The 24506-nt window shown below is 50.0% G+C and overlaps 1 protein-coding gene across 7 annotated transcripts in view; it reads left to right on the top strand.

Annotated features, from left to right (window-relative positions):
- Window positions 1-24506, top strand: part of AFAP1L2 (actin filament associated protein 1 like 2) — a 99186-nt gene that overhangs the window by 5669 nt on the left and 69011 nt on the right. For 6 of the 7 annotated variants that reach the window (XM_058697863.1, XM_058697862.1, XM_058697861.1 and 3 more), the window contains exon 2: window positions 554-607. The exons of the other annotated variant lie outside the window; for it this stretch is intronic. In XM_058697863.1, coding sequence (XP_058553846.1) covers window positions 554-607 — 54 coding nt within the window. The remainder of the gene's footprint in view (window positions 1-553; window positions 608-24506) is intronic. 7 annotated transcript variants of the gene reach the window in all.

The following is a 24506-nucleotide window of genomic DNA, read 5'->3' as shown; positions in this document are numbered from 1 at the left end:
AACTTTAAATAAAATCTTGGCAGAAAACAAAAAGAAAGAAGTACTGAACGCCATTTCAGACCCCTTCCTTATCTGTGTCCCTTTAGCCCGGAAGGGACGAGTTGCTCAGTGAAACTCTCCTCAATCTTCGGGACCTCATCCACATGCCTCCTCTTCCGGGAAGCCTCCCTTGATTCCCTCTGTGTTCCTGAATGACTTGAGGGATAGCCGTATTAGCACCTGGTACATCATAGGCACCCAGCAAATATTTGGTGAATTAATGTCATGTTGTCTTATATGCCTGTTTCGTCTATTAGACTGAACACCTTCAAGACAGGGATCTTATCTTTCCCCTCCCAGCATCCCTCCCCCCAGCCCCTGGTGCACGGCCAGCGCACAGGTGCCTGGGGCATAACTGGGGAGTGGGTGAATGAATGAATTCCAGGCAACAGGAACACGCATTCTTCCATGTTACGAAGCAAAATCTCAAAGCCGCATTCCAGCAGCGGAGACATAAGCCCACCCTGGTGGCCCTTGGCTTTCCCGACTTGAGCCTTATTTCTGTCTGTTCCAGCACAGGGGTGTTGCTGTCTGGTGGTACAGAGAAGGATCCTGCAGGTTTCTGCTTGTGAGTATGAGTCTGCCTGTGCCCGCTGCAGCCGCTCACCTGGCCTCCAGGGCTCCCGAGGGCGCAGACCTAGCTTTGCCCATGCTCTGGACCGATGGCCGAGGGGTCTTGTGGAGCTGAGCTCTGGCCTGGGCGCTCTGGGGCTCGGGATTCTAACCCGGCCTTTGCCACTAACTCGCTGCGTGACCTTGGGCAAGTCACTTAATCCCTCTCTCTGGGCCTTGTTCCCTCGTCTGTACGAGTGAGGATAATGATCACTAACCTGCCTCACAGGCTGCTTGGTGGAATGAATTGTAAGAGCTGCTGGGAAGCGTTTTGAGAAGAGGCAACGTTAAATAAGTCTGGGGGAGTAGCCACCCGAAGACCTCTGTGGCATGGTTGTGACGCCACCAATTCCTGCCTTCTTGTGCGTGTGTTGGGGGTTCCTCACAGCCGGCTCTGCCCATCACAGGCTTTCCCAAGCTCCTGGGAGCTCTGAGTTGGGGATGCTCAACCGGTGCCCAGGGAGCCTAGCTGCTTCGAGAGGACCATCTGTGTATTTCTCTCGAACCGGCTGGCAAGGCGGTGGGCACGGAATTGCGCCTCCTTAAGCTTCGTGCGTGGAGCCACATCACGGCCGTGCCTGACTTTCCTCTGATGTCTCAGTTTACGTTAGAAGAAACCTTTAGATACTTCAAGCTTTTTATACTAGTTTTCTATGCCTTGGCTCTCTCACCTCCTCCCTGGTCAGTCTCACAACGAACAAAAAAACCCCCGCTGCGAGGGAGGAGCAGGGAGAATGTGTAGAAAAAGTAGGAGCCGGCATTACCCTGGGCGCATTGCACTGGCCTGGAGCAGGAGGAGAACGAGCCCAGAGCACCTTCAAGTCCCATGTCTCTGTGAGCATCACACGTTCCAGGGAGGCGTGGGGAGGGTGCAGCACCAACAGCCACGGGGCTCTGCTGTCTTCTGAACAGACCGCTGAGTTCTCTTCCCACTTCCTTGAGCCCTTGCGGAGACTTCAAAGACAGCTGCAGGCCTGTGGGAGCGGGAGCCCTGTGCAGGGGCTCAGCCCAGCAGATTGCAAATTGGCCTTCTGCTTGCGATTAAACCGAAGAAGGACAGTCGGTCAGCTGTCACGTCAGAGAGACCAACCTGCTGGCCGAGGCCTCTGAGCGGGGCGTATGTGCGGCCCTGCCTTCGGCGGTGGCTGTCCCAAGGAGAGGGACTAACTCTCCTGGTTCGCGTGCGACTTGCCTGGTTTTGCCACTGAAAGCCCCAAGTCCCAGGAAACCCCTCCGTTCTGGGTGGATGGAGCTGGGAGGTCACCCAGTTCCCAGGCTTCTGCTTTATTTTTTATTTTTTTTTAATTTTTTTTCAACTTTTTTTTTTTTAATTTTTTTTTTAACATTTATTTATTTTTGAGACAGAGAGAGACAGAGCATGAACGGGGGAGGGGCAGAGAGAGAGGGAGACACAGAATCGGAAACAGGCTCCAGGCTCCGAGCCATCAGCCCAGAGCCGGACGCGGGGCTCGAACTCACGGACCACAAGATCGTGACCTGAGCTGAAGTCGGATGCTCAACCGACTGAGCCACCCAGGCACCCCTTTTCAACGTTTTTAATTTATTTTTGGGACAGAGAGAGACAGAGCATGAACGGGGGAGGGGCAGAGAGAGAGGGAGACACAGAATCGGAAACAGGCTCCAGGCTCCGAGCCATCAGCCCAGAGCCCGACGCGGGGCTCGAACTCACGGACCGCGAGATCGTGACCTGGCTGAAGTCGGACGCTTAACCGACTGCGCCACCCAGGCGCCCCTCTGCTTTATTAAAAGGCCCTGAATCCAGAATTTGGTTCCTCCGTGGCAAAGATAAGCTACAGCCAATCATTCCATGTCTTTGGCAAGAAGCAAAAGTCCAAAGCTTAAAAACCCAGCAGTTCGTACCTAAGGTACATACCCGTGTGCTAAGTGAAAGAAGCCAGACTCAAAAGTCTTGCGCGCTGTATGATTCCATGTATGTGACTTTCTGGAAAAGGCAAAATTGCCGGGAAAGAAAACCCGTCCGTAGTGGCCGGGGGAGGGGGGAGGGGTTGACCGCAAAGGGGTATGTGGGAAATTTTTGGAATGGTAGAAATCTTTACGTTTCAAATCTTTACAGTGGTAGAGAGTCCACAGCTCCAGGCGTTTGTGAAAACTCAGACCTGTGCAGTTAGCGGGACAATTTTTTTTTCCCCCCGTGTGCAAATGACACCTTCCGGAAGCCAACTTTAAAACAAACCCTAGTGGTTCACGATGCTGTGGTGCGAGACAGAGACTCTGTTGAGTGCCCCCTGGGCCATCACGGGTGGTAAACAGAATCCGAGGTCTCCGTGTTTTCATGGCCGCAGCAATCTGGAGGGAGGTACAGCAGAAGGGGTGAAGAATTTTGGTAGAAAACAAAAAGGATGGACTGCTTGACAGCATCCTAAATGCAAGAGACTTTTCCATCAGGCGCAGACAGTGCGAGGGTGGGGGATCTCCCTCTAGTTAGCGAAAAGGAAAAGCAGTTTTCCTAAAACCCAGGCAGCAGACGAGCCCAAGAGGGTCATGGAATAGTGAAGCATTAGCTCCAGGCTTCCACCCTGGGAACTCTGTTGCTACACACATGGATCTAATGTATTGAATTGGGCACCCTTTCTGAAAGTCTTTTTTTTTTTTTTTTTTTTTTTTCCGTCCCTCACCAGTAAAGTTATTGAATTGGAATTGGAGTACCCAAGTCTGCACCATAATTACTTCCTGGCTGACTTTTTGGTTTTGGAAGCCCTGCTTGCCATGCTAGCGAGGGATGATTTTGAGGCAGGGAGAACCCATGATTTAACAAAATAATGCACCTAGTCCCAGATGATTCCAGACAGGGGAAAGCCTCCTATAGGAAGAGCAGGTGTCACCAGCCCTTCCTGCCCCAGTCCACGAGATGGGGTGCGGAATACCACAACAGTGGAAGACTATTACTCTGGGGGTCCTAATGGAATCTGAAGATTGTGGTGGTTGCCTTTTTTTTTTTTTTTAATCAAAAATGTGAATTGGCTTGTTCTTCAGGTGAACTGTGTCTGGATCTAGGACTTGGGTAGCTGAACTCGTGTCTTCTCATCTTTCTTAAGTACAGTGTGTTGAAAGGCTATAGAACTTCCATCCGCAAGGACCATATGGGGGTAGATCACTTTCAACCATGAATTACACAGGAGAACTTCACACGTGCAACTCTTTCTCATAAATCTATCCAAGCCACTCGGCCTGTGCAAAGGGAGTTCTGTTCCCACCTGTTCTTGGGGTATTCAGGAAGAATTTGGGGGGCAGTCCTTAGTTCTAATTGTCTTGACTTTGTTGGGGGACACTGGAGGGGGAGGGGAAGAGGCAGGAAATATGTTTTGTACATATTTGAAGTGAAACATCCCTGATACAGGGTCAGGCCTGGCTTATGGCGGGTCCGTCTAGGAAGGAGCTAGATTTGGGGCAGCCGAAGGGCTCACTTCTAGTTTGAGTACACGGATGGGAAGGCTGCACAGGAGAACCTGGGAATGCATGGGTGGGGAAATCCCAGATAACTTCCTTACCTGGACTGCAGACTGTTAACTGCCATCTCCCCAGGGCTCCCCCGGCACGCTAGCATCCTTTTGGGTTGTGGGGACTCTCTTAGCCTCCCTGTTAGACCAGCAAGTGGGAATCCTGCCATTTCCTTCCATCCTCCACCCTCGTTGTTTTTTTTTTTTTTCTCCCCCAGTTTTTACACAACAGGATTTATTCATGTTGACTATATTCAAGTCCCCAGATGGGGGGAGAAAAAGAGATTGTGTTGAATGAGCTTATTGTTTGGAGATTTCACTGACTTATTTAATACCCACAGTCCTGGAACATACTGAGCTGATTTACTAAAATTCAAATATGGTCCTTTTGGAAGGAACTCTGCTGGGGTGCTTGGGATCCTTGATATGGAGGTTGGGACCTATTGGGTGGTAAGTTAGACCTATTGGGTGGTAGTTAGTAAGGGACAACTCTTCATCTCTATGGTGTTGGGTCCACAACGGGTGAATGTTCTCAGTTACAATCCCAAGCTCCGTATGAGCTTGAGATGGTCACCACCCTACTGCCTTTTGTATTGTCCGGCCTTTTATGGCATCCTCTCTAGTACAAGCGGGAGGGACTAAAAGGTGTTGACGTGCCAGATCTTGGGTTAAAATGGCAAGCCCCTGACAACCTCACCCCTGCTGCTCGAATGCCTAATGCGGTGCGGCTGGTCCATGATAGTCATGGTAGAGTTGGATTGTGTGTCTTCTAGCAGGTTTTAGAGGTGGGGTCCCTATAGTCGGTACCTCTGGGATTGCGGCTGAGGATCATGGCATATGTGAGGGTCGAGTACAGTTGTCTGCAGTATAGCTGGACTGTGACATCTCCTGGTGTCTGGAGCTCTCGAGGATCTCCCGAGAGAGCCACTGCAGGCACTTGAGCTAGGTGAGGCGCGTGTGCCACTGGCGACCATGGAAGCCCATTGAAGTTCAGGTCTGTGTATCCCAGATGCCCTGGAAGTCAGCCTGTGACAGAGTGGGTCGGGTTAATGACAGAACCATCAAGGGCAAGTGTGAGTGTTTGGTGCTCCGAGGTGCTCGTCTTGGGTGCTGCACTCAGGCTTGCTCCTGCACCTGTACATGCAGCCTTCTCTCTCTCTCTCTCTCTCTCTTCACCTCCCGCCCCCCTCCCGCCCCGCCATCTTCTTTCATACCCGCATTCTCTCCTCTTGACTTTCTGCCACTTTCTTTCTTTTTTTCCCTGACAATTCCGTTCAGGTCTCCTGAGTCTTGAGTTTAGAAAAGGGATTCCCCCTGAGAACCTGAGGCCAGAAAGACCCAGAAAGAACGAGCCTCCCCTTGACCCCAGGTCTCTAGTAGTGTCGGGCTTTTCAAGTAGCCGTGGCTAGAATCCTGGGCTTCCCCAGGGGGAGCTGATGACCTCAGAGTCAGGATAGGGAAAGTGGGGCTTGCTCTCTGCCAAAGAGCATCTCATTCCTTCCTGGACAAGGAAGCCAGAGTGAAAAGCTGTTCAGCATAGCCCCTGGTGTTTCATCAGGCCCTAGGAAGTGTCATTCCATATGGCCTGATGCAAAGAAGGCCACCTTCTCCAAGCCATTTGCTAACCCTGGGATCTTGCCAGCCATCCCACCTGGCCGAGTGCACGTTAGCGTCATGGTGACTAGGATTCCCGGGAAAGAACATTCTTATCCTCCCTCTGTGGGTCCTTAAATAGCCCTGTGTTCGGCTAACCTCCAAGGGGTGGGGGCTCCTCCCACTGCCACCCCAAGCTCCCTGGAAATGAGGATCAGAGGAGGCCCTGGTGTCTGCACAGGGCGGGGGCATGAGAACATCGTGGCAGTTTGGATACAGGATCCAAACATGAAGGCTCAGCATTGACTACAATCATTTTTTCCCATTGACCTCCTGGCTTCTCCGTGGGCAGGCGTCCATTCCCCACCCAGCTGATGTTGGTTTGGTGTGTGTAATTGTAAACAGTTCAGGCTGGGAGCACATACCCAAGAGTTATGGGATCCAGGTGTCGCTCCCGGCTGGCCACGCACTGGTTCCCTTGAGAGTGGGGAAAGGCCGTCTTGTTCTCAGAGAATTTAGTCTACGGCCGTTGAGATCGGATACCTCTGAGGCACAGCTCCCTCCCGTGCCCTCACCCTCCACGTCTCCACTTGGGCTGAAAGAGACTTTGGGACTCTGGTTGATTGGTGGATCTCTTGGTGTGTGGGGTTTTTTCCTCCTCTGACCCCAAGGTAAGGGCCCCGGTGCATTCAAGTTTGCAGAGAGGTACCTAGATGTTGACTGTGACAGCAGCCCACACTCTGTGGGGATCAGGCGTGAGTCTGTGCACAGGTCACTCTCTGCCTCAGTTCTCCAGTGTGGCTGGACTCCTGACATGGGCATAGCAGCTGGCAGGCAGGGGCCTCTTGTCCTAAGCAGCGGACCTCTAGAGTGTGTAGATGGCTTTAGGCACTTGATTATCTTTCCGTAACAACAGGGTTGGGAGTCGTCTCGGAGCAAAAGCGGTCTCACGGGTGGTGTTGGAGGACCCCTTTGGTGGGTTGGAGGAAGGTAGGGGACCCTGATCTTGGGGTCTGGCTTCCTCTGCCCCTTACATCCTTATGGTCCGAGATATTTGTAGCTGGTAGGGCCATGGTGAAGGGGGAGGAAGCTAATAAGTGCCTTCCCTTCACAAACAGCAGACATGAGAGGGATGTGCGTGTGTGTCTTTGTGTCAGCAGAGAGGGGATGTCAAGTGACAATCAGCCCCATTTTCTTGTCATTTCCTAAAGCTATTAAAGCCCTCCAAGGGTAAGATTGCTGGTTTCCAATAGGATGTATTTTTCTGCCCTGGGGAGGCTGAGGCAGCCAGGAGAGAGAAAGCAAGAGTGCCAAGAGACTGTTAGGGTGGAGTGATTTCTAGACTCCAAGCTTATCTGTCAAGGCTCATTCAGCCCTGACACCTTGACCTTGCTCCCCCCACCCCCATGCCTTTAACCCCTTCCCTCACTGTACCTCACACAACAACCCTTCTCTGCCTTCATACTCGGCTGCCATGTGTCTGTGCGTATAGATTTCTCCCCCGGCTGGAAAAAATAAGGGCAGTTACATAGCTTGGAGCAAAATATTCCCCACAAATGGCTTTTTTTTCCCCCTTAAAAAATTTACCATCACTGAGTGTGAAAATGGTTTAGATTCAAGAGGAAACAGCTGGCTGGCAGAGGTCCTGGCGGGGTCTTGGGTAAGATTCCGCTGTGTCACTAATGACTTTACGTGGTACATTTCCGGCACAAGGACACTTGGCAGTTGGGGAATTTCGTGGCTGAGAACTTTCGTCAAGGCAAGAACAGCAGCGGGAGCAGCTTCCAACTGAGGCCAGGGAGGGAAGGCCTCAGTCCATCCGGGACGGTCCAGACCTGTCCTGTGGATGTCTCTTGTCCGCCTTGGTAGTTTAACTTGGGTGCTCACGAACGCTTTTCTTCCTAGAATATTCCGCCTTTGGGTTTCTCTGAGATTTCAGTACATTGCTGCTGTAGCGAAGGTGGGCCCAGATTCCTTAAGGCCCCTGAACCATGCCCTTTTGAGTGCAGATGGTGTCTAAGGCACTCTGTCACCGGCTGTGGGGAGAGAGAGAGGTGCTGTCCCCTGTACTGCCCTGGAGAGAATCCGAGCTCCTTCTTTTCATGGCTCTTCCTGTTTGTCTAGCCTCTGTGGCCATTCTCACTTTGTCGTGTGCCCCCTCCCCCCGCCGCCCCTCACCCCTTCCTGAATTCCTTGTAGTTTTCCAAATTGGACTCGTGCTTTTGCTGTTCTGTTGGCCTGGATGTCCTCCCCTCAGGGCTGCCTGCCAAGCTTATCTGTCAAGGCTCGCTCAGCCTTTACCCCCTGAAGACTTTAACTGCTCACTGCACCTGTACCACCTGCCATCGTCCTTGTGTCCATGCTATAGTTGACGGGAAGTCTATATTACCGGGAGGCTCTACACTCTATAAGGGTCAAAGCCATTGTTCCTCTTTGTGTCCACAGCACCTCACCCCATGGGTGGTTTACTGTGAGTGTTCAAGAAACTGGAATTGTGTGATTGAGAAATGGCTGCTGTCCTCAAGTTTTCGGAGAGTTTTTTTCCCCCTCTTTTTTTTTTTTTTTTTTTGTTTTAAGATTTTTGTTTGATGTTTATTCTCGAAGGAGAGAGAGTGGGGGTGGGGCGGAGAGAGAGAGAGGGAGACACAGAATCGGAAGCAGGCTCCAGGCTCCGAGCTGTCAGCACAGAGCCCGATGTGGGGCTTGACTCACGAACTGTGAGATCATGACCTGAGCTGAAGTCGGACGCTTAATCAGCTGAGCCCCCCCAGGCGCCCCTGTGAGAGTTTTGATTACATCGAAGTTAAGGGCTTCTGTTCCTTAGTGGACATCCTGGACAAAGTTAATGCAGCTGGCAAAGAGGAGAGAGAGATGGACAGTGTCTAAAACCTGCCAGGGGCTAACATTTAGAACATACAACGAACTCCTGCAGATCAACCAGAAAAAGGCAGACACTGCAATGGAAATCAAGACAAGTAAAGGCTACGAATGGCAGGTTGCGGGTGAAGGAGCCTCCACAAAGCAGACGCGCATCTGAAGGAGTGCTTGGGCTCCTTGAGTCGTCAGGGACAGCCCACATGACCACCCGGGAAACTGGCAGGAGTGTGAGGCTGCAGGCTACCTAGGGTTCTCAGAACACGCAGGAATTTCCGAGCGGGTCCACACAGGGAGGGTCTGAAGGTGATCTTTGCAGCATTATTTGTGCCGGTGGAGAATGGGAAGCAGTCTCAGTGTCTCTGGGGAGAATGAACAGGCGAATGATGAGGGCAGGAACCCTAGAGAAATTACCCAGCGGTAGAAGCAGTGGATTAGATGTCGATCCGGCACCGTAGATGTATCTTTAAGACCTAGCGCTGGGGCGCCTGGGTGGCGCAGTCGGTTAAGCGTCCGACTTCAGCCAGGTCACGATCTCGCGGTCCGTGAGTTCGAGCCCCGCGTCAGGCTCTGGGCTGATGGCTCGGAGCCTGGAGCCTGTTTCCGATTCTGTGTCTCCCTCTCTCTCTGCCCCTCCCCCGTTCATGCTCTGTCTCTCTCTGTCCCAAAAATAAATAAAAAACGTTGAAAAAAAAAAAATTAAAAAAAAAAAAAAGACCTAGCGCTAAGTGAAAGGTAAGAAGCAGAATAGGTCATCTGACAGTCGCATTGACAGCCAGTAAACATTCACACAGCCGTATGCATTAAGCAGGAACACACACAAGCAGAAAGATACATACGAGAAAGTGCATCTTGGGGAGTGAAGAATGGGATATCGGCATGAAAGGGAATTTGTAAGAGTTTGCTTCTGGCGTGTTATTGATACCAGAAGCCTACAAATCTGAGTTGGAGCAGAACGTGGCATTGCCAGGACCACACCGGAGCGTCAGTCGGTGTCCTCTGGAAAGAGGGGACAGGAACTTCTCTCCGCCGTACCCACCCCATGTGGAGGAGTCAATGGGGAAGTCATTTTCCTTATTGATTGTTGGGTTGTTCAAGATCCTTTGCCCCCGAGGTTGTCACAACAGCCACCCTTACGTTTGACTCCAAAGCTTACCTTTGATCAGAACTGTCGTGGTAATTAGCAACTTGCCATTGTCGTGAGGGGCGGGGATGCTTGTAACCCACCCCCACAGAAGCGTGGGGCAGTAGAGCTGGCTTCTGATAGTTGAGTAGTTTTCTAGCCGTCTCCAGCGACTGAACACCTGGAGTCACCTTTGGGTCCTTGCTGCTGAGTACAGGTCACGGCCAAGAGCTTATGGCCAGAGGTTTAGCAGATTGAGTAGAATGCTTTGGAATTGGGTTTTTCCATCTAGGACCTGATGGGTTGGAAATGAAGTTACTAGATCTGTGCAGCAGTTCAGTTTTGCTCCTCTCCACCCAGGAGATGGGAATATTCACTCCAAATAGGTGCATCCGAAGACGATAAAGTGCCTGTCCCACCCTGGGGCCGTTTGATCTGGGTAGAGTTGGCCTCTAACATTGTTTGTTCCATCTCTATTTCTGCTTGAAATAATGGTTGTGGTTTTTGTTTGTTTGTTTGTCTTTTTGAGATTCAAGGGTTTATGCGGTAAAGAGCCGTTTGGACCAGGAATAGCGCGCCACCTGTTTTCGCTTTGCCCAGTGGTATGTTCTGTGAAGCTGCTGGGCCAGGAGGCAGGACCCAGAGCTGCCCGGGGTCTTGTCGGCGTGGGCAGAAGGGCGAACTCTTTCCCTCGTGGCTCAGCGGGTGGGCAGCAAATCCGACTGTGTGTAAAGCCAAGAACTAAAGGTTTTCAGAAAATGGAAAAAACCCTGAGGTTGGCTCGGCTGGTTTTGACTGTTTCCTCACTGTTGTTTCTCGTGCTTAGACTCAGTTACTACTGACCTCTCTTTCTTTATCCCACCTGTCCGTGTACTGACTGGTCAGTTTCTGCCCCACATCTCCAGACCTGCCTTCTCAATTCCTGGGTCCACTGGAATGTTGACACCTGGGTGATGGAACAATAAAGATCTTCATTTCTGTGAAGTTCAAGCATCACCCCCAGGGTCCTTTCTAGTTCAAAGGATTTGTGATTTTGCAGTGAACTTGCTCACATCCTTCAATAGCCCCTCGGCATGGGAGAATTTCCAAATACTCACACAATAAGTGCTTTCTTCAGCTTCGCCATGTGTTAGGTATTGCCTAGGTGTTGAGATCAAGCTGGGTGCACTATTCCTGCGACTGCTGTCCTAATGGATCTCCCATTCCAGAGGAGGGAAGCAGACCACAAGTAAGCAATGATAGTTCTAAAAAAAAAAAAAAAAAAAAAAGGATAATTTCAGGTAGTTGTAAGTAACATGAAAAACACAGGATGTTGTGAGAGTAATTCAGAGGCGGGTGTGGTCCCCGTATTAGCCAGGTGCTCATGAAGAGTCTGTCTGAGGAGATGATATTGGAGTTGAGACCCTAATGAAGAGAAGGAGCCTGCTGAGTGGAGAACCGAGGTTGGGAGCTCCAGGCCAAGGCACCAGCAAGTGCAAAGGTGAAGCCAGAGATGGGGAGGGGTGGGGAGAGATGGGGTGGGAGACCTGGGTTGTGCCTGGGAGTTTGGGTCTTACTCCCTGAGCACTTCACACGCAGGGACATCTTGCTTCCCAGGGACCCGGCCAAGTGACCACAGCCTCTTCCAGATGAGTGGTTTACCACCATGTGGACTACTTTGGGTTCCAGTCTCTTGTCCATAGGAAAAAACCAAACACATCCTAAAAGAATATTCTCCCTCGCACTTTTCTGAAGAGGTTGAAGGTACAGGCCTACTGGAGTTTTCCACACTTTACAGGGTTCTGAGGGTGGGATCGGGCGTGGGGCAAGCCCGCAGACCCTTAGCTCATGGAGGGGAAGGGGTAGGATAATAGCCTGAGGATCCCGAATGATGGTCCCACCTCTTTCCCACCGGGCAAAGGCAGGGAAGGACTTTTGAACCACCCGGTGTCTCTGAATTGCTCCTTCCTTCAAGAGGGACTGAGTATTTTCCTCCCTCACTGTTCGGACTATAAGGAATGTAATGGTGAAAGTTGTAGGGTTTACGAAGAACCGGTTCATATCGGGCTTGGATACCTGTGACCTTGGGCAATCGCTGTTTCCGGGTATCTGTTTCTTCGTCTGAAAGGGGCTCATTACCCTCTTCCTGGGAGGTTTGTAAGGGTCAAGGGAAATCTCGTTTCTCAGTAGCAGTGCTAGTGATTGGAGGTAGGTAGTCGTGAGACAAGACATTGAGTTTGCCACGCGGTCTGCCGTGTTGATTTCCAAGGCCTTAAACCTTCACTTTCGTTCCTACCGCCACGAAGGCTGCGTGGGGAGGGGAAGCCAATTCGTGAAGGGCTGTTTCCTGTTTCTGAACCCGTTAGTGTGAGAACACCGTGCCTCGTGAGTCCTCGGTCACCTCAGCCGTCCGCATCTAGAATAGTCCCTGCTCTACGCACGTCCCCCGCTTGTTGGGAGAATCGGTGAAAAGCTAGGCAGACAAGTGGACATGTGTAAAAGGTGATCGTTTCAGTGTTGGGTTGGGAATCGCATCGCAGATGAAGGGAAGGCCACAGTGCTCCCCTCGTCGTTGCTGTTCTTAATTTTCAATGCAGAGGTACTCATGGCCGGAAGGCAGGCTCTGTCGGCCATGGGAACCCAGAGTTGGGTGGAATCATGTCTGAACGTAGCTGATGAGGTGAGCAATTAGATGCAGGGTCGCAGTCAACGGAAGTCCCAGGAAGAGATTCGGTCGGGCTGGTGAAGTTCATTTCACCCCTGCAGGCGGTGGACCCTTCCACTCCAGAGTGCCCACCCCAACATGCAGAGGATGGTAAGCCCTCTGTGTCCCAGGACCAGTGCCCACACGGCCTGTAGAACATCTATTCAGAGACACTCGCTGCTAGGTGTGTTTAGCTGAATCATCCCGGGCTGCTACGCCCCAGTACAGTGGGGTCCCCGCGGGCCCAAGGACGTCCTAGCCTCTGGGGAGCTGCTGCCTGGCAAGGGCTGGGCTGCTTGGGCCATACTCGTCTTCCCTCTCCTGGTTTCCTGCACTACCTCTGTTTGGGGAAGAGACCCACCCCCACCCCCCGCCCCCCGCAACTCACGTACCCTGACTCTCTTCATCTTCCCTGCCCTGAGCTGCTGTCTGCCTGATATTACGTGGATCGTCATGAATCAAGAGTGATTATTAACAACAGTAATGCTGCTACCTTTTACTTTTTATTTCAACATATGTGCCATTTTTTTTTACCTTTGCAAATATCCCGGAGAGTCGTGTTTCCAGAAGCGTCGCGACAGCCCTTCTCCTCCTGGGGTGACTGAGGGCCTGAGCCTATGAATGTAACTGTCACACAGCCACCGAGTAGGAAGTTGTTTCTCCCGGAAGGTGGGTTTTCAGACTCTGAGCCAAGGGTAAGCTTTGCTGCCCGTGTTTGATAGTGACTGTGTTCTGGGCCCAGCTGCAGCATCCCTCCCTGGGCATTTTATTCTCACCATCCGACTCAATCCCTAGAGACTCCGGGGTCCCTGAAGACTTCTTCATCCCTAAAGAACTTGTGGGTACCAGCTCTCACCCTCCACCAGGCACCTGTAGCCTTCCTGGGGTGGCTGAATACCTGGGAGGGTTCTGACTGGAAAACCCTCTTAGAATCTTGCAGTGACATTCTTGGCATTGCTTCCCCGGGGGGGGGGGGGGGGGGGGGGGGGAGAAGTCCCCTGGAATGCAGGGACTCGTTCCCCTGAGCTAGGCTGAGCTAAGAATGTTAATAAAAGGCTTCCCAGAGCTTTTCCATCAGACACTTTCATCTTATTCCAGGCCTGCAGAATCAGCACTGGGTGTGGGGGCGGGGAGGCAGGAATCCAGCAGTAAATGTTATTCTCATTCTGTGGATGGAGGAAATGGAAGCCAGACTTCGAGGCCAGAGGCAGCCCAAGCACGAGTTCACCGCCAATGCGGTGGGACCCAAACCCAGCTCCGCTGGACTCTGGAGCACATTCTGCTGCGTGGTCTAGCCCGATGGCAGTAGACATGATCGCCATCCTCAGATGGCTTCAGATGGGACCCGCAGCCATGCCTGATCTAATGTTACGTGCAGTGTGGGTCTGCAGGCTGCAGTCCGGCTGTCTTGGCGTGGCCCTTTGGAACGGGGAGGAAGATTCCCCGGCCTTGCTCACGGCTGACGCTCGGCTGTCTCGGAGCCCCAGCCTGATGAAACAGACTTCCCTGAAAGGGAGCTTTTCTGGGTGCCTGGGCTGCAGGTGTTCTGCCTCCCTAGCGTGTTCCCTGCTGGGCCGGCCGGGCCTTTGCTCACCCGGTTCATTATGACGGGAAACGGGCGCTCTTTCCCTCTGCCCTTCCGGTCACACCCACCTCATCCCGGAAGCCCGCGTTCATTGATCACTTCCGGCCCCAGCCGTTCATCCCCCATGCGGGACGCAAGGGTCTCTGTTTCCCGTATTTCTGTCTGGTCCCCACGGCTGGTTTCATAGCTCCGAAAGTGCACGGCGGGGCGGCGTGTGCCACGCGGGTGGCCCTTCGCTTCGTTCCTGGCGATCCCCAGGAGTTTCTGCCCGGTTTCCCAGCTGCCTCCTTTCCGCCGGGCCTTGAGCGTCCAGAAGTCTCCGCGGGGAGTGTGGACCCAGGGCTGCTGGGGGGCACGTGGAGGCTCGAGAGAGGCGAGGCGCAGTCCCCAGCCACACGGGCGTGGCTTGCATGACCAGCGCTCCTCTCCGCGGGCCCGGAGACGGGCGCTTCCCCAGCAAACAGGGGGCCTTGTTTGCCGTGTGCCCCCCGTGCCACCGTGCGCACCGCGCGAGTAGTGGCACGAATGTGGACTCTCGGGTGGGAGGGGGAAGGTGAGCGTTTTCCCCATTTCTCACAGTCTGGAAGAAAAGATAAGTGAGGGGGTCCTCCCTTGGGAAATAAATCTCACCGCGGGCAACATTCGGCCACACGCCGTTCGTGCCCAACAGCTGTCTCTCATTTGCTGGCAAATGTTCCCAGTGATGAATGTCCTCCGTCCACAGTCACAGCCGTCCCTAAATGGAGGCTTTGGACAAGTGCAAAGGGAACAATGGCCCTTCTCAGAGAGCTCTCAGCAGACGCTCCCAGTGAAGTTGGTTCATCACTTGGAGCGGAGTCAAGATCATAGACAAGATGCCATTGATTCAGCAAGGAAGGCCCTAAATGGCCGTGGAGTTAGAGAGGCTGAAGGCAGCAAGAAGCAGCGATAAGGATGGGATTCACGGCTGCCGGGACAGGCCTTGAATAAGCAGAGTGAATGAGTCCACCTTTCAGATACCGTCTTCTAGAAGTTGACTTACGGCATGACGGCCCTTCTCCTTGATACATTTGCAAAACCCTCTGCAGTCATTATAGGAGCACGGTTGCCACACCTGTGTTGTTGAATGGCTCAGGGAGATGAGGGACCGATGGAGAAAAAGAGAAGGTGAGCAGGGGTGGTCAGGAGAGCCGGTGAGGACTTCTGGCCCCAGGGCTAGGCTACAGCTGGGAGAGGTGTCTCTGTGCCGTTGGCCTCAGGCTGAGCAGCCGCAATCCCCTCTTTCCACCAAGTCCCGGGTCCGTTCTCCCTCTCTGTGTCCCTGCGGACTTTCTAGGACAAAGATAAAAGGTCAACATTCCAAGCTGGCCTGGGTCAACTGGGCAAAGTGTTTTTCTCTCTCCTTTTGGCTATTTTTGGTTTCTCCCAGGGGAGTTCCTTTAAATCCTTTAAAATAGCGTAAACAACAGCTACACGTTGCTATTTCACTCTGTAAGGAGTTCAATGTAGTAATTTTATATGTATTTTTTATGGCAAAAGCCGTACATGCTTATTATAAAATATGCATCTGTGGCAGAAATTTATAACCTGGAATGTGAAAATCCCTAGAATTCCATCCTTGGTGATAATATCTGTCAAAGATATATTCATCCAAATATTTTTCTTCCTCTGCGGTGATTCTGCCCTTTTCCTCCCTCTCTCCTGTCCTTCCCTCCCTTCCTTCCATTCCTTCCGTTCCTTCTTCCTCTCCCCTCCCCTCCCCTCCTGTTCCTTTCCCTCTCCTCCTTTCCAGCCCCAATGGTATCAAGTTTTAGGGGGAAGAAAAGCCCCAGTTGCTCAAGTAGCCTTCAGAAAGAGCCCATTTGCAAGCCCCCGTGTGTGTCTGCAATTCCCCCCCCCCCCCCCCTTTCCCCAGACGCAATGCAGTCACTGGTAACCTTCTTATTTAAGTTCAGGATGTTTCTTGGAGCTCATTCCTGATAGACCTGCTGCCTTCTCCATGATGCTGCTTAGCATTTCCTGTGTGTGGAGCTGGCGCGACTTGTATAATCGCCGAACATTCCGTGTTTCCCAGGCCTTTGCTGTAACAAACCACGCCACCATGAATTTCCTTACACGGAGCTCATTTCAGACACACGAAGGAGGTCTGCGGCATAAAATCTCTGCACGTAGAATCCCTGGGTTGAAGGGGCACGTGCGTTTGCAGTCTGATTAGTTAGTGCCAAAATGTCCCCCCAAAAGTTGTGTTCTTTTTACCCTTATTAGCAGAGTTTCAGGGTGTCTGTTTCCCTCCCCCCTCGTCAATCTAATGTGGTTATACCTTGTCATCTTTGTCCATCAGAATGGGCGAAGGTATCTTTGCAAAGTTTCTCTCTCTCTCTCTCTTTGACTATAAATGAAGTTGGGCATCCTTTCGTATGTTTATTTTTTTATTTATTTAAAAAAAAATTTTTTTTTAATGTTTATTTATTTTTGAGACAGAGAGAGACAGAGCATGAACAAGGGAGGGTCAGAGAGAGGGAGACACGGAATCGGAAACAGGCTCCAGGCTCTGAGCTGTCAGCACAGAGCCCGATGCGGGGCTCGAACCCACGGACCGTGAGATCGTGACCTGAGCCGAAGTCGGACACTTAACCGACTGAGCCACCCAGGCGCCCCCTTTTGTATGTTTAAAAGCCATCTGTGTTCATACGATAATGCATTTTTTTTTTCTGTTGTGTTGTTGGTCTTTTTCTGTGTTAAGGAAATTAACCCTTAGGATATGAGTTGCAAATCCCACCCCACCCCCTCCAGTTTCTTGTCTCTTGAATTGCTTTTATGTTTACTTTTCCAAAGTAGAATTTTTGTACGTGTGTGGTCAAATTTATCTCCTTTTATGGCCCTAAATTTTGCTTAGACTTAGAAAGTCTCTCTCTGAAATTATACTTTAAAAATCCTTTTCCTTTTTCTGAAAAAACAGCTTTGCTGAGATCTCATTCGCATACCATACAGGTCACCATTTAAAGTGGGTAATTCATTGGTTTCTAGTGTATTCACAGATATGTGCAACTGTCACCACAGTTAATTTTAGAGCTCCCCTCCCCCCTCAACCCTGAGCAAACACTAAACTAATCTACTTTCTGTTTCTATAGATTTCTCTCTTCTGGACTTTCCTGTGGTGGAATCCCATAATATGCAGACTCTTGTGATTGGCTTCTTTAACTTGACATAATATGTTCAAGGTTCTAAGTTGGCCAAATAATATCTGATTGTATGTATAGGTATAGATATAACATATCTTGTTTATCCATTTTTTAAAATTTTTATTTTTAAAAATTTACATCCAAATTAGTTAGCATATCGTGCAACAATGTTCTCAGGAGTAGATTCCTTCGTGCCCCTTCCCCATTTAGCCCATCCCCCCTCCCACACCCCCTCCGGTAACCCTCAGTTTGTTCTCCATATTTATGAGTCTCTTCTGTTTTGTCCCCCCTCCCTGTTTTTATATTATTTTTGTTTCCCTTCCCTTATGTTCATCTGTTTTGTCCCTTAAAGTCCTCATATGAGTGAAGTCATATGATTTTTGTCTTTCTCTGACTAATTTCACTTAGCATAATACCCTCCAGTTCCATCCACATAGTTGCAAATGGCAAGATTTCGTTCTTTTTGATTGCCGAGTAATACTCCATTGTATATATATACCACATCTTTATCCATTCATCCATCGATGGACATTTGGGCTCTTTCCATACTTTAGCTATTGTCGATAGTGCTGCTATAAACATGGGGGTGCATGTGTCCCTTCGAAACAGCACACCCGTATCCCGTGGATAAATGCCTAGTAGTGCAATTGCTGGGTCTTAGGGTAGTTCTATTTTTAGTTTTTTGAGGAACCTCCATACTGTTTTCCAGAGTGGCTGCACCAGCTTGCATTCCCAACTTGTTTATCCATTTATCTGTGGATGGACATTTGTGTTGTTTTACTTTTTGGCTGTTACAAATAATGCTACCATAAACATTTGTATACAAATTTTTGTGTGGACGTGTTTTTGTTTCTCTTGGGTATATACTTAGGTGTAGGATTTCTGCGTCATGTGGTAACTTGATATTTAATGATTTGAAGTCCTGCCAGACTGTTTTCCAAAGCAGCTGCATCCTTTTACATTCCCATCAGCTATATTTTCATCTAGTGCTTTTGTGATCGTGTTTTTCATGTTTTCAGTTTTTGAACAATCTGTAATTCTTCATAAGGTATGACATAGGGAGTAAGTGTGTATTTCTCCAGATGGCTATACGATTATAGCAACAGTGTTTTTCAATCTTTTCTTCTCAATGTCTTTATCATAATCATTGTATATGCTAGGTCCTATTCTATATAGTCTTTTCTGTTGATCTACTTGCCCACTCACATGACATTGCCTGCTCACATGACTGCTTTAATTTTTGTAGTTTTGTGACATGTTACCTCATTCTTAATTCTGTGAGGGTAAATAGAGTTTTTCATCCCCATTGTAGACACGAGGAAACCAAGTCTCTGAGATGGACAACCCTAAGACAGAAAGAAGACAGACCAGCTTGTCTTTCAGAAAGTTCTGGGTCAGGTGCTTTTGGGTGTGTGTCAGTGGACAGAGTGTCCAAGGCAATGTGGTGGGAAAGTCCGCCTAGGGTCTCCCCTACAGCCGGTGTCTGCTCCCTCACAGTAGAATGACCATGATCAGTGAGCCCTCTGAGGAGAGCCCCACACTTGGGAGTGGAAGCCTCTTGCACATAAATGTGGTCATCCCCCAGCATTAACTTGCCATTGAGAATCCAGACAGTGGGGAAATGGAGTTGGACTTTGGCTGTGTTCTCTTCCCAGATTGTGTGACTCAAGATCCCTGCCAGGGATGGAGTTTTGTTTTGCTTTGTTTTCCCCCCGTTGCAAAAGGATAGCAAAAGTATTTGCCACATAAAACATACAAAGCCTCATAAAGTCTCAACCAATGAAATCATCATCTTTTCTCAGGCAGACTCACTCTCCTGACCTTGGCTGATTGCCACCCTCCAGGGAGTTGTAAGGCAAGGGAACCGATTTACTCAAGGAAGAGACCTACTTAACTTTCACTTTGTCAGATTTCATCAAACACTTGGGGTTTGGGGGTTATGGGATTAAGAGAGCATGATGCGATACCCTGGAAGTGTTGGCTTGTAGGAATGTGGAGTAAACCCCTGAGGAACAAGAAATCTCAAAAGGATTTTGCCTGGAAATGGCAATCAAAATGCAAAGTTGCCTCAATATCTCAAAACTTCCACCAAAGGAGAAAACGTCTGTCTGTCTCTTCTTCCTTCTGTCATCTCCCAAAGACATTCGTTTTATGGGAATCCCTTTGTAAAATTGTAACTATTTCCAGTGGGTAGGTGGGTAGTTGTTCTTCACTTTTTAATGTGGGAAAATAGGATGTTTAGACTGGGTCAGTATGACCTGGTTTTGGAGATTCTGGTTTTGCGGGTATTGTTTCAGGCATCACCGTTGCAGAGGCGCTGGGGTAGTCCTTCTCCATCTGGTGCGTATCTTGGCCCAGGACACGCCAGGGTCAGGTGCATCTTCATGGTCGCTGTGTCTGGGGCTCTTTGGTCCAGACACCCTCAATGTCTCAGGCAAGGCCTGGAGACCAAACTTTTTACTCCATCAGTCCTTTTAGGGACTTCTTGAGTGGTAGGGTCTAGGGAAGCTAGGAAATGGATGACTTCTCCTTCTCCTCCCACAGGCCCTTAGCTTTGGTCTTTGGGGGCTAATTTAATTTCAGGCATCATCTTAGAAGCAGAGGTCTCTGACAGTCCGGAAGATGGTACATTTTCAGGAAAAGCAAGACAACACTGCTTTGTGAGAGAGACTGTTTCTCGTGTAGAAATTATAGTCTATTGTATTAGAAGGCATTCATTTACATCCTAAATCTCCTGAGCTCTAGGGATACAGTGAAGACAGTGACAACACTTCTAATATTTATTCATAGAAGCCTTCTCAGCTTCCCCTGGAAAGGGCTCTGATTTTCGTAGGTGTTCCAGTCTTTTCCGTATTCCGTCCAGCTGTGCCTTTAAGCCTCTTCGGCTGAGAGGTGCACCTTTCTCTGCGCTCTTCCAGCCCTTGGTTCATCGCTGTCTCACAGAATTGAAATTAAGGCATTTGAGGGGAGAAATGCACATTATTCACTTTTGTATCAGAGGACTATGGGAGCTCACTAATTACTGAATAATCCCACCATCACATGGGGGAGAACCAATCACCATTCTACACTTGATCTAAGCCAAAAGGCCGAGAAGCGATACCAATCACCATTCTATCCATTAACTGTTATTTTGCCAACATGTTGGTTCTGTAGACCGCATGGGTCACTGATGTAGAAGTTGTATTCTCTTGATTAACTACCTGTAGTGTATGTTACAGTGTCTGATACAGCAACCAGTAGATGTTTGTGTCTTTCCCATCTGCCACACCTTGATGGGCATAGTGATGGCTTCTTTCTGAAAAGCATGTCCTTGTCTTTGGTTGGACTTCACCCAGGGTAATCTAGTTTACACATTGTGCTTTGTGGCGTGCCTGGGTGGCTCCATTGGTTAAGCGCCCAATTCTTGATTTCGGCTCAGGTCACGATCTCACAAACCGTGAGGCTCTGCGCTGACAGTGTGGAGCCTGCTTGGGATTCTCTCTCTCCCTCTCTCTCTCCCCCTCCCCTGCTCACACACACACACACACACACACACACACACAGTCTCTCTCTCTCTCTCTCTCTCTCTCTCACTCACTCACTCTCAAAATAAATAAAAAAATAAACTTTAAACATCGATAACAACGAAAGCAACAAATTGTGTATTGTGCCCCATTTGATCTTTGCCTTGATACTGGTCTCTTTGAAGAGTCTTAGAAAAGGGAGTGTCTCTGCTAGGTATTTCATAACCTGGTAAAATATTCTATCTGCTAAACTGGTGTTGGGGCGCCTGGGTGGCGCAGTCGGTTAAGCGTCCGACTTCAGCCAGGTCACGATCTCGCGGTCCGTGAGTTCGAGCCCCGCGTCGGGCTCTGGGCTGATGGCTGGGAGCCTGGAGCCTGTTTCCGATTCTGTGTCTCCCTCTCTCTCTGCGCCTCCCCCGTTCATGCTCTGTCTCTCTCTGTCCCCAAAAAATAAATAAAAAACGTTTTAAAAAAAAAAAAAATAAAAAAAATAAACTGGTGTGATAGTTCTTTATGTACTAGTTAAGATGGAGTTCCCAACATTTCACATTTGGTTGTTTGGAGATGTTTTTTGATTTGGAAAGTCTGAGGGTAGGATGGAGGGAGGTAAGTGTGAATTAGTAAACTGCAGGCCAAAGGACATTTTATATGTGTATTATGACCTTGACTTGTAGAATGCCCCCTAGTGATGTTTGAAAACACCAAGTTTTCAGCTGGATTTGAGACAACAAAGTACTACACGGCCCTCTGCCTTCCCTGCATTGGGAAAGCAGGTGAAGGATGTGCCAAGCCCAGTCCCCTGGGGTCTCCCCACCATCTCCTTCCCACTGCTCCTGGCTGTGTGGGTGGTGACTTCTGGGGAGGCCTGAAAGCTCCACTGGCTTCTCAGTCCCTGGCTAATTCTCTCTGGGTGGTCTTTTATTCTTCCCATGCTTCTCTGTTCTTAAGTCCTCAGTATTTCTACCCCCTTGGATAGTATTGAAGTTGTTGTGTGTGTTTTTAATTGAGTGTCGACAGTTCTGGGTATAACAAGGCCGGCAACCGCCTTATCGGTCTGAATGTGCGGTGTTGTTTTAGCCTGTGTGGTTGTTTCAAAATGTTCGTCCTTGCGGTTTTTGGGTTAGGTAATTGCTGTAATCCTCTTCCAAGAGGAGCAATGATCATAGAGGTTCTTCAGTTCTGAGTAAGGGAAACTGAACCGTCTCTACCCTACATTGAAAGAAATTTGCATCTGTGGGATCCAGTGAAGACCGTTGAGATGCTCGTCAGACGCTCTAAGCTGAAAGCCCGTAAGCGTAGACGAGCTTTCACATGTCTGTATGGCACTCGCCACCCTTACCCCATTTTCACCAGATCTGAGCGCAGGCCTGGTTCGCGGTTGATGCTCTCTGTGAGTTGGTTGCTTTCACAAGTCAGAGGGTGCTTGTGATGCAGTGAACACACGAGCTTTCCTCTAGACGATCTCACAGCCTTTCGGAGGGTTTCGTGTGGGGGCCTCCTTTAAGAGGGGGACTTTCGTAGGGGTGTGGGGAGGAGCCATACGTTTGGCCATGTGACATTTCGTGCTCCCAAACCCAACTTAAACATTTTCTATTTGTCCCCAATTAAACTCTTATGGGACTGAAATATGACATCAGAAAGTTGAAGTCCCCTCCCTTTTTGTACAGGCCAGTGACCTTCAAGCTAAGAATGGTTTTTAATAGATGGACATTTGCAAGTAATTGGATGACAGGGAACACTCACTTTGAACCCCGGTGAAGCAAAAATGTTATTCGCCTCTAAAACTTTCCAGTTTATTCTTAATCCTATTGAATTTTGTCAAAAGAAAATTTGTGGACGTGTGTGTTTTCTCTTGTTACCGAAGTACCTACATTATATCCTCACGTTTGCCTATTGGTCTGCTCTAGTATGAGGGCCGGAAAACTTGTCAGGAGCGAATAGTAAATATTTTAGGGTTTGTGGCCATATGGTCTGTGTGGCAGTGACTCACCTTTGCTACTGTAGCGTGTAAGCAGCCATAGACAGTATGTAAACAAACGGGCCTGGCTGTGTTCCAGTAAAACTTTATTTATGGACACTGAAATTTGAATCCCATAGAATGTTCATGTGTCATGAAATGTTATTCTTTGGCTTTTCTTTCAGCCACTTAAAACCGTAAACGCCATTCTTAGCTCGAGAACCGTCTACGAACAGGTGGTGGGTTCAGTCTGGCCAGTGGTTCGCTTTGCTGACTCCTGTCCTACAGGATGAGACAGCAGCCTCTAGTAATGCCTGGAGTGACTAGGTTAACTCAGAGACTCTAGTGAACCTGAAATAACACCGGACAAAGTAATGCCTGGTCTCGCGACAGACTCCCATGTAACCACAGCACGAGGCGTGCTCCTGTTCCCCACGTGCCACACCTTGGGTCTGAGGGATTTAAACCCACCCGCCTCCCCTCAACCCTGCCTCCACCCACCCTACACCCCTGCTCAAACCCCCTTCCACCGCCCCCCCCCCCCCAATCCCACAGACCTAGTTCTTTAAAATCTGTCTAGGAAAGAGTTCCTTCAGGATGCAATGTCAGCCCTGGGCCCCTTCCAGCTCCTATTTGGAAGGTCTTTCCAAGGATAGCGAAGCTGAAACAGCTGCAGGATTTTTTTTCTTCTAGAATCATCCAGTGAGGGGGTGAGTTCAGGACTCTGGCAGCTCCCGTGTAAATGCTGAGCAGTTGAAGACAAATCTGGGAACAAATCTGGAGCAAATCCTGCTGCTCCTAAAACAGGGAGAGCGGCCTCACCAAAGCCAAGGCTTGCAGCATCCGCCTTTATTTCGAGGCCAGGGCTGGGGAAAGGGAGCCTCACACAGGGTCTCGTGAGACCCACTGGGACTCTCCCTCGCTCAGCTGGGTGTCTGTGGAGACCCCCTGGGGAAGCAAGCACATCTGCAGCTCCCCAAACGAGACCACTGTCCCGACTGTCATCCTGTTTGCCAGCGGCATCATGGCTCGTGCTAGAGGGTCAGCCAGCTGTGCTGTTGTCTCATGGAGAAAGTTTCCAGAAACGCTTTTTCCCTTTCTGCTCGAATGACCAAGTTTCAGAAAAATCCAATGATAATGTGCAGCCGTTTCAAATCTGTAACGTTAGCTGGGATGTTTAGGGTCATGTTGCCTGGGAGATTTAGGGGAGGGCATGTTAAGGTCTGTGAAATAGCCAACAAAATGTCCTCTGGAGCCCGGAATGCTGAGGCAACAGAGAGGCCGGCGAGAGGGGATTGCGGATGTGGTGTTTGTGCGACCTGGTCCTCATCGATGGGACTGTGTTGTGTTACTCTTGGACACGATAGGTGATCGCCATGAGGGCAGGGGCTCCTGCCTTTTGAATCTTCTACAACACTAAGCAGGTGTGGTCTTGGGTCCCAGTCAGCATCTCTGCCTATTGTGGACCCAAGTCTTGCGTGACCAGCAGAGAAGGGGCCAGATCATCTCGCCTCTTGGCCACGGGGGTGGGGGAGGCATGTTGTTGGCAGGTAACCACGGTAACAAAGGCCTGGAGCCTTCTTTTTTTTTTTTTTTTAATGTTTATTTATTTTCGACAGAGAGAGTCAGAGCATGAGCGGGGGAGGGGCAGAGAGACAGGGAGACACAGAATCCGAAGCAGGATTCAGGCTCCGAGCTGTCAGCACAGAGCCCGACGTGGGGCTTAACTCACAGACCGCGAGATCATGACCTGAGCCGAAGTCGGATGCTCAACCGACTGAGCCACCCAGGCGCCCCTAAGGCCTGGAGCCTTCTAAGAGGGAGACTGGGGAGTGGAGGCAGAGCTCTGGGAGCCTGGCCTTTACCTTTCCAGTCTCTGATGTCTCCGCCAGAG

This window comes from Neofelis nebulosa, chromosome 13 (assembly GCF_028018385.1).
Source record: "Neofelis nebulosa isolate mNeoNeb1 chromosome 13, mNeoNeb1.pri, whole genome shotgun sequence".
In the NCBI taxonomy this organism is placed as follows: domain Eukaryota; kingdom Metazoa; phylum Chordata; class Mammalia; order Carnivora; family Felidae; genus Neofelis; species Neofelis nebulosa.
Note: the sequence above shows the minus strand (reverse complement) of the source record. Positions and strands in the feature narration are given on the sequence as shown.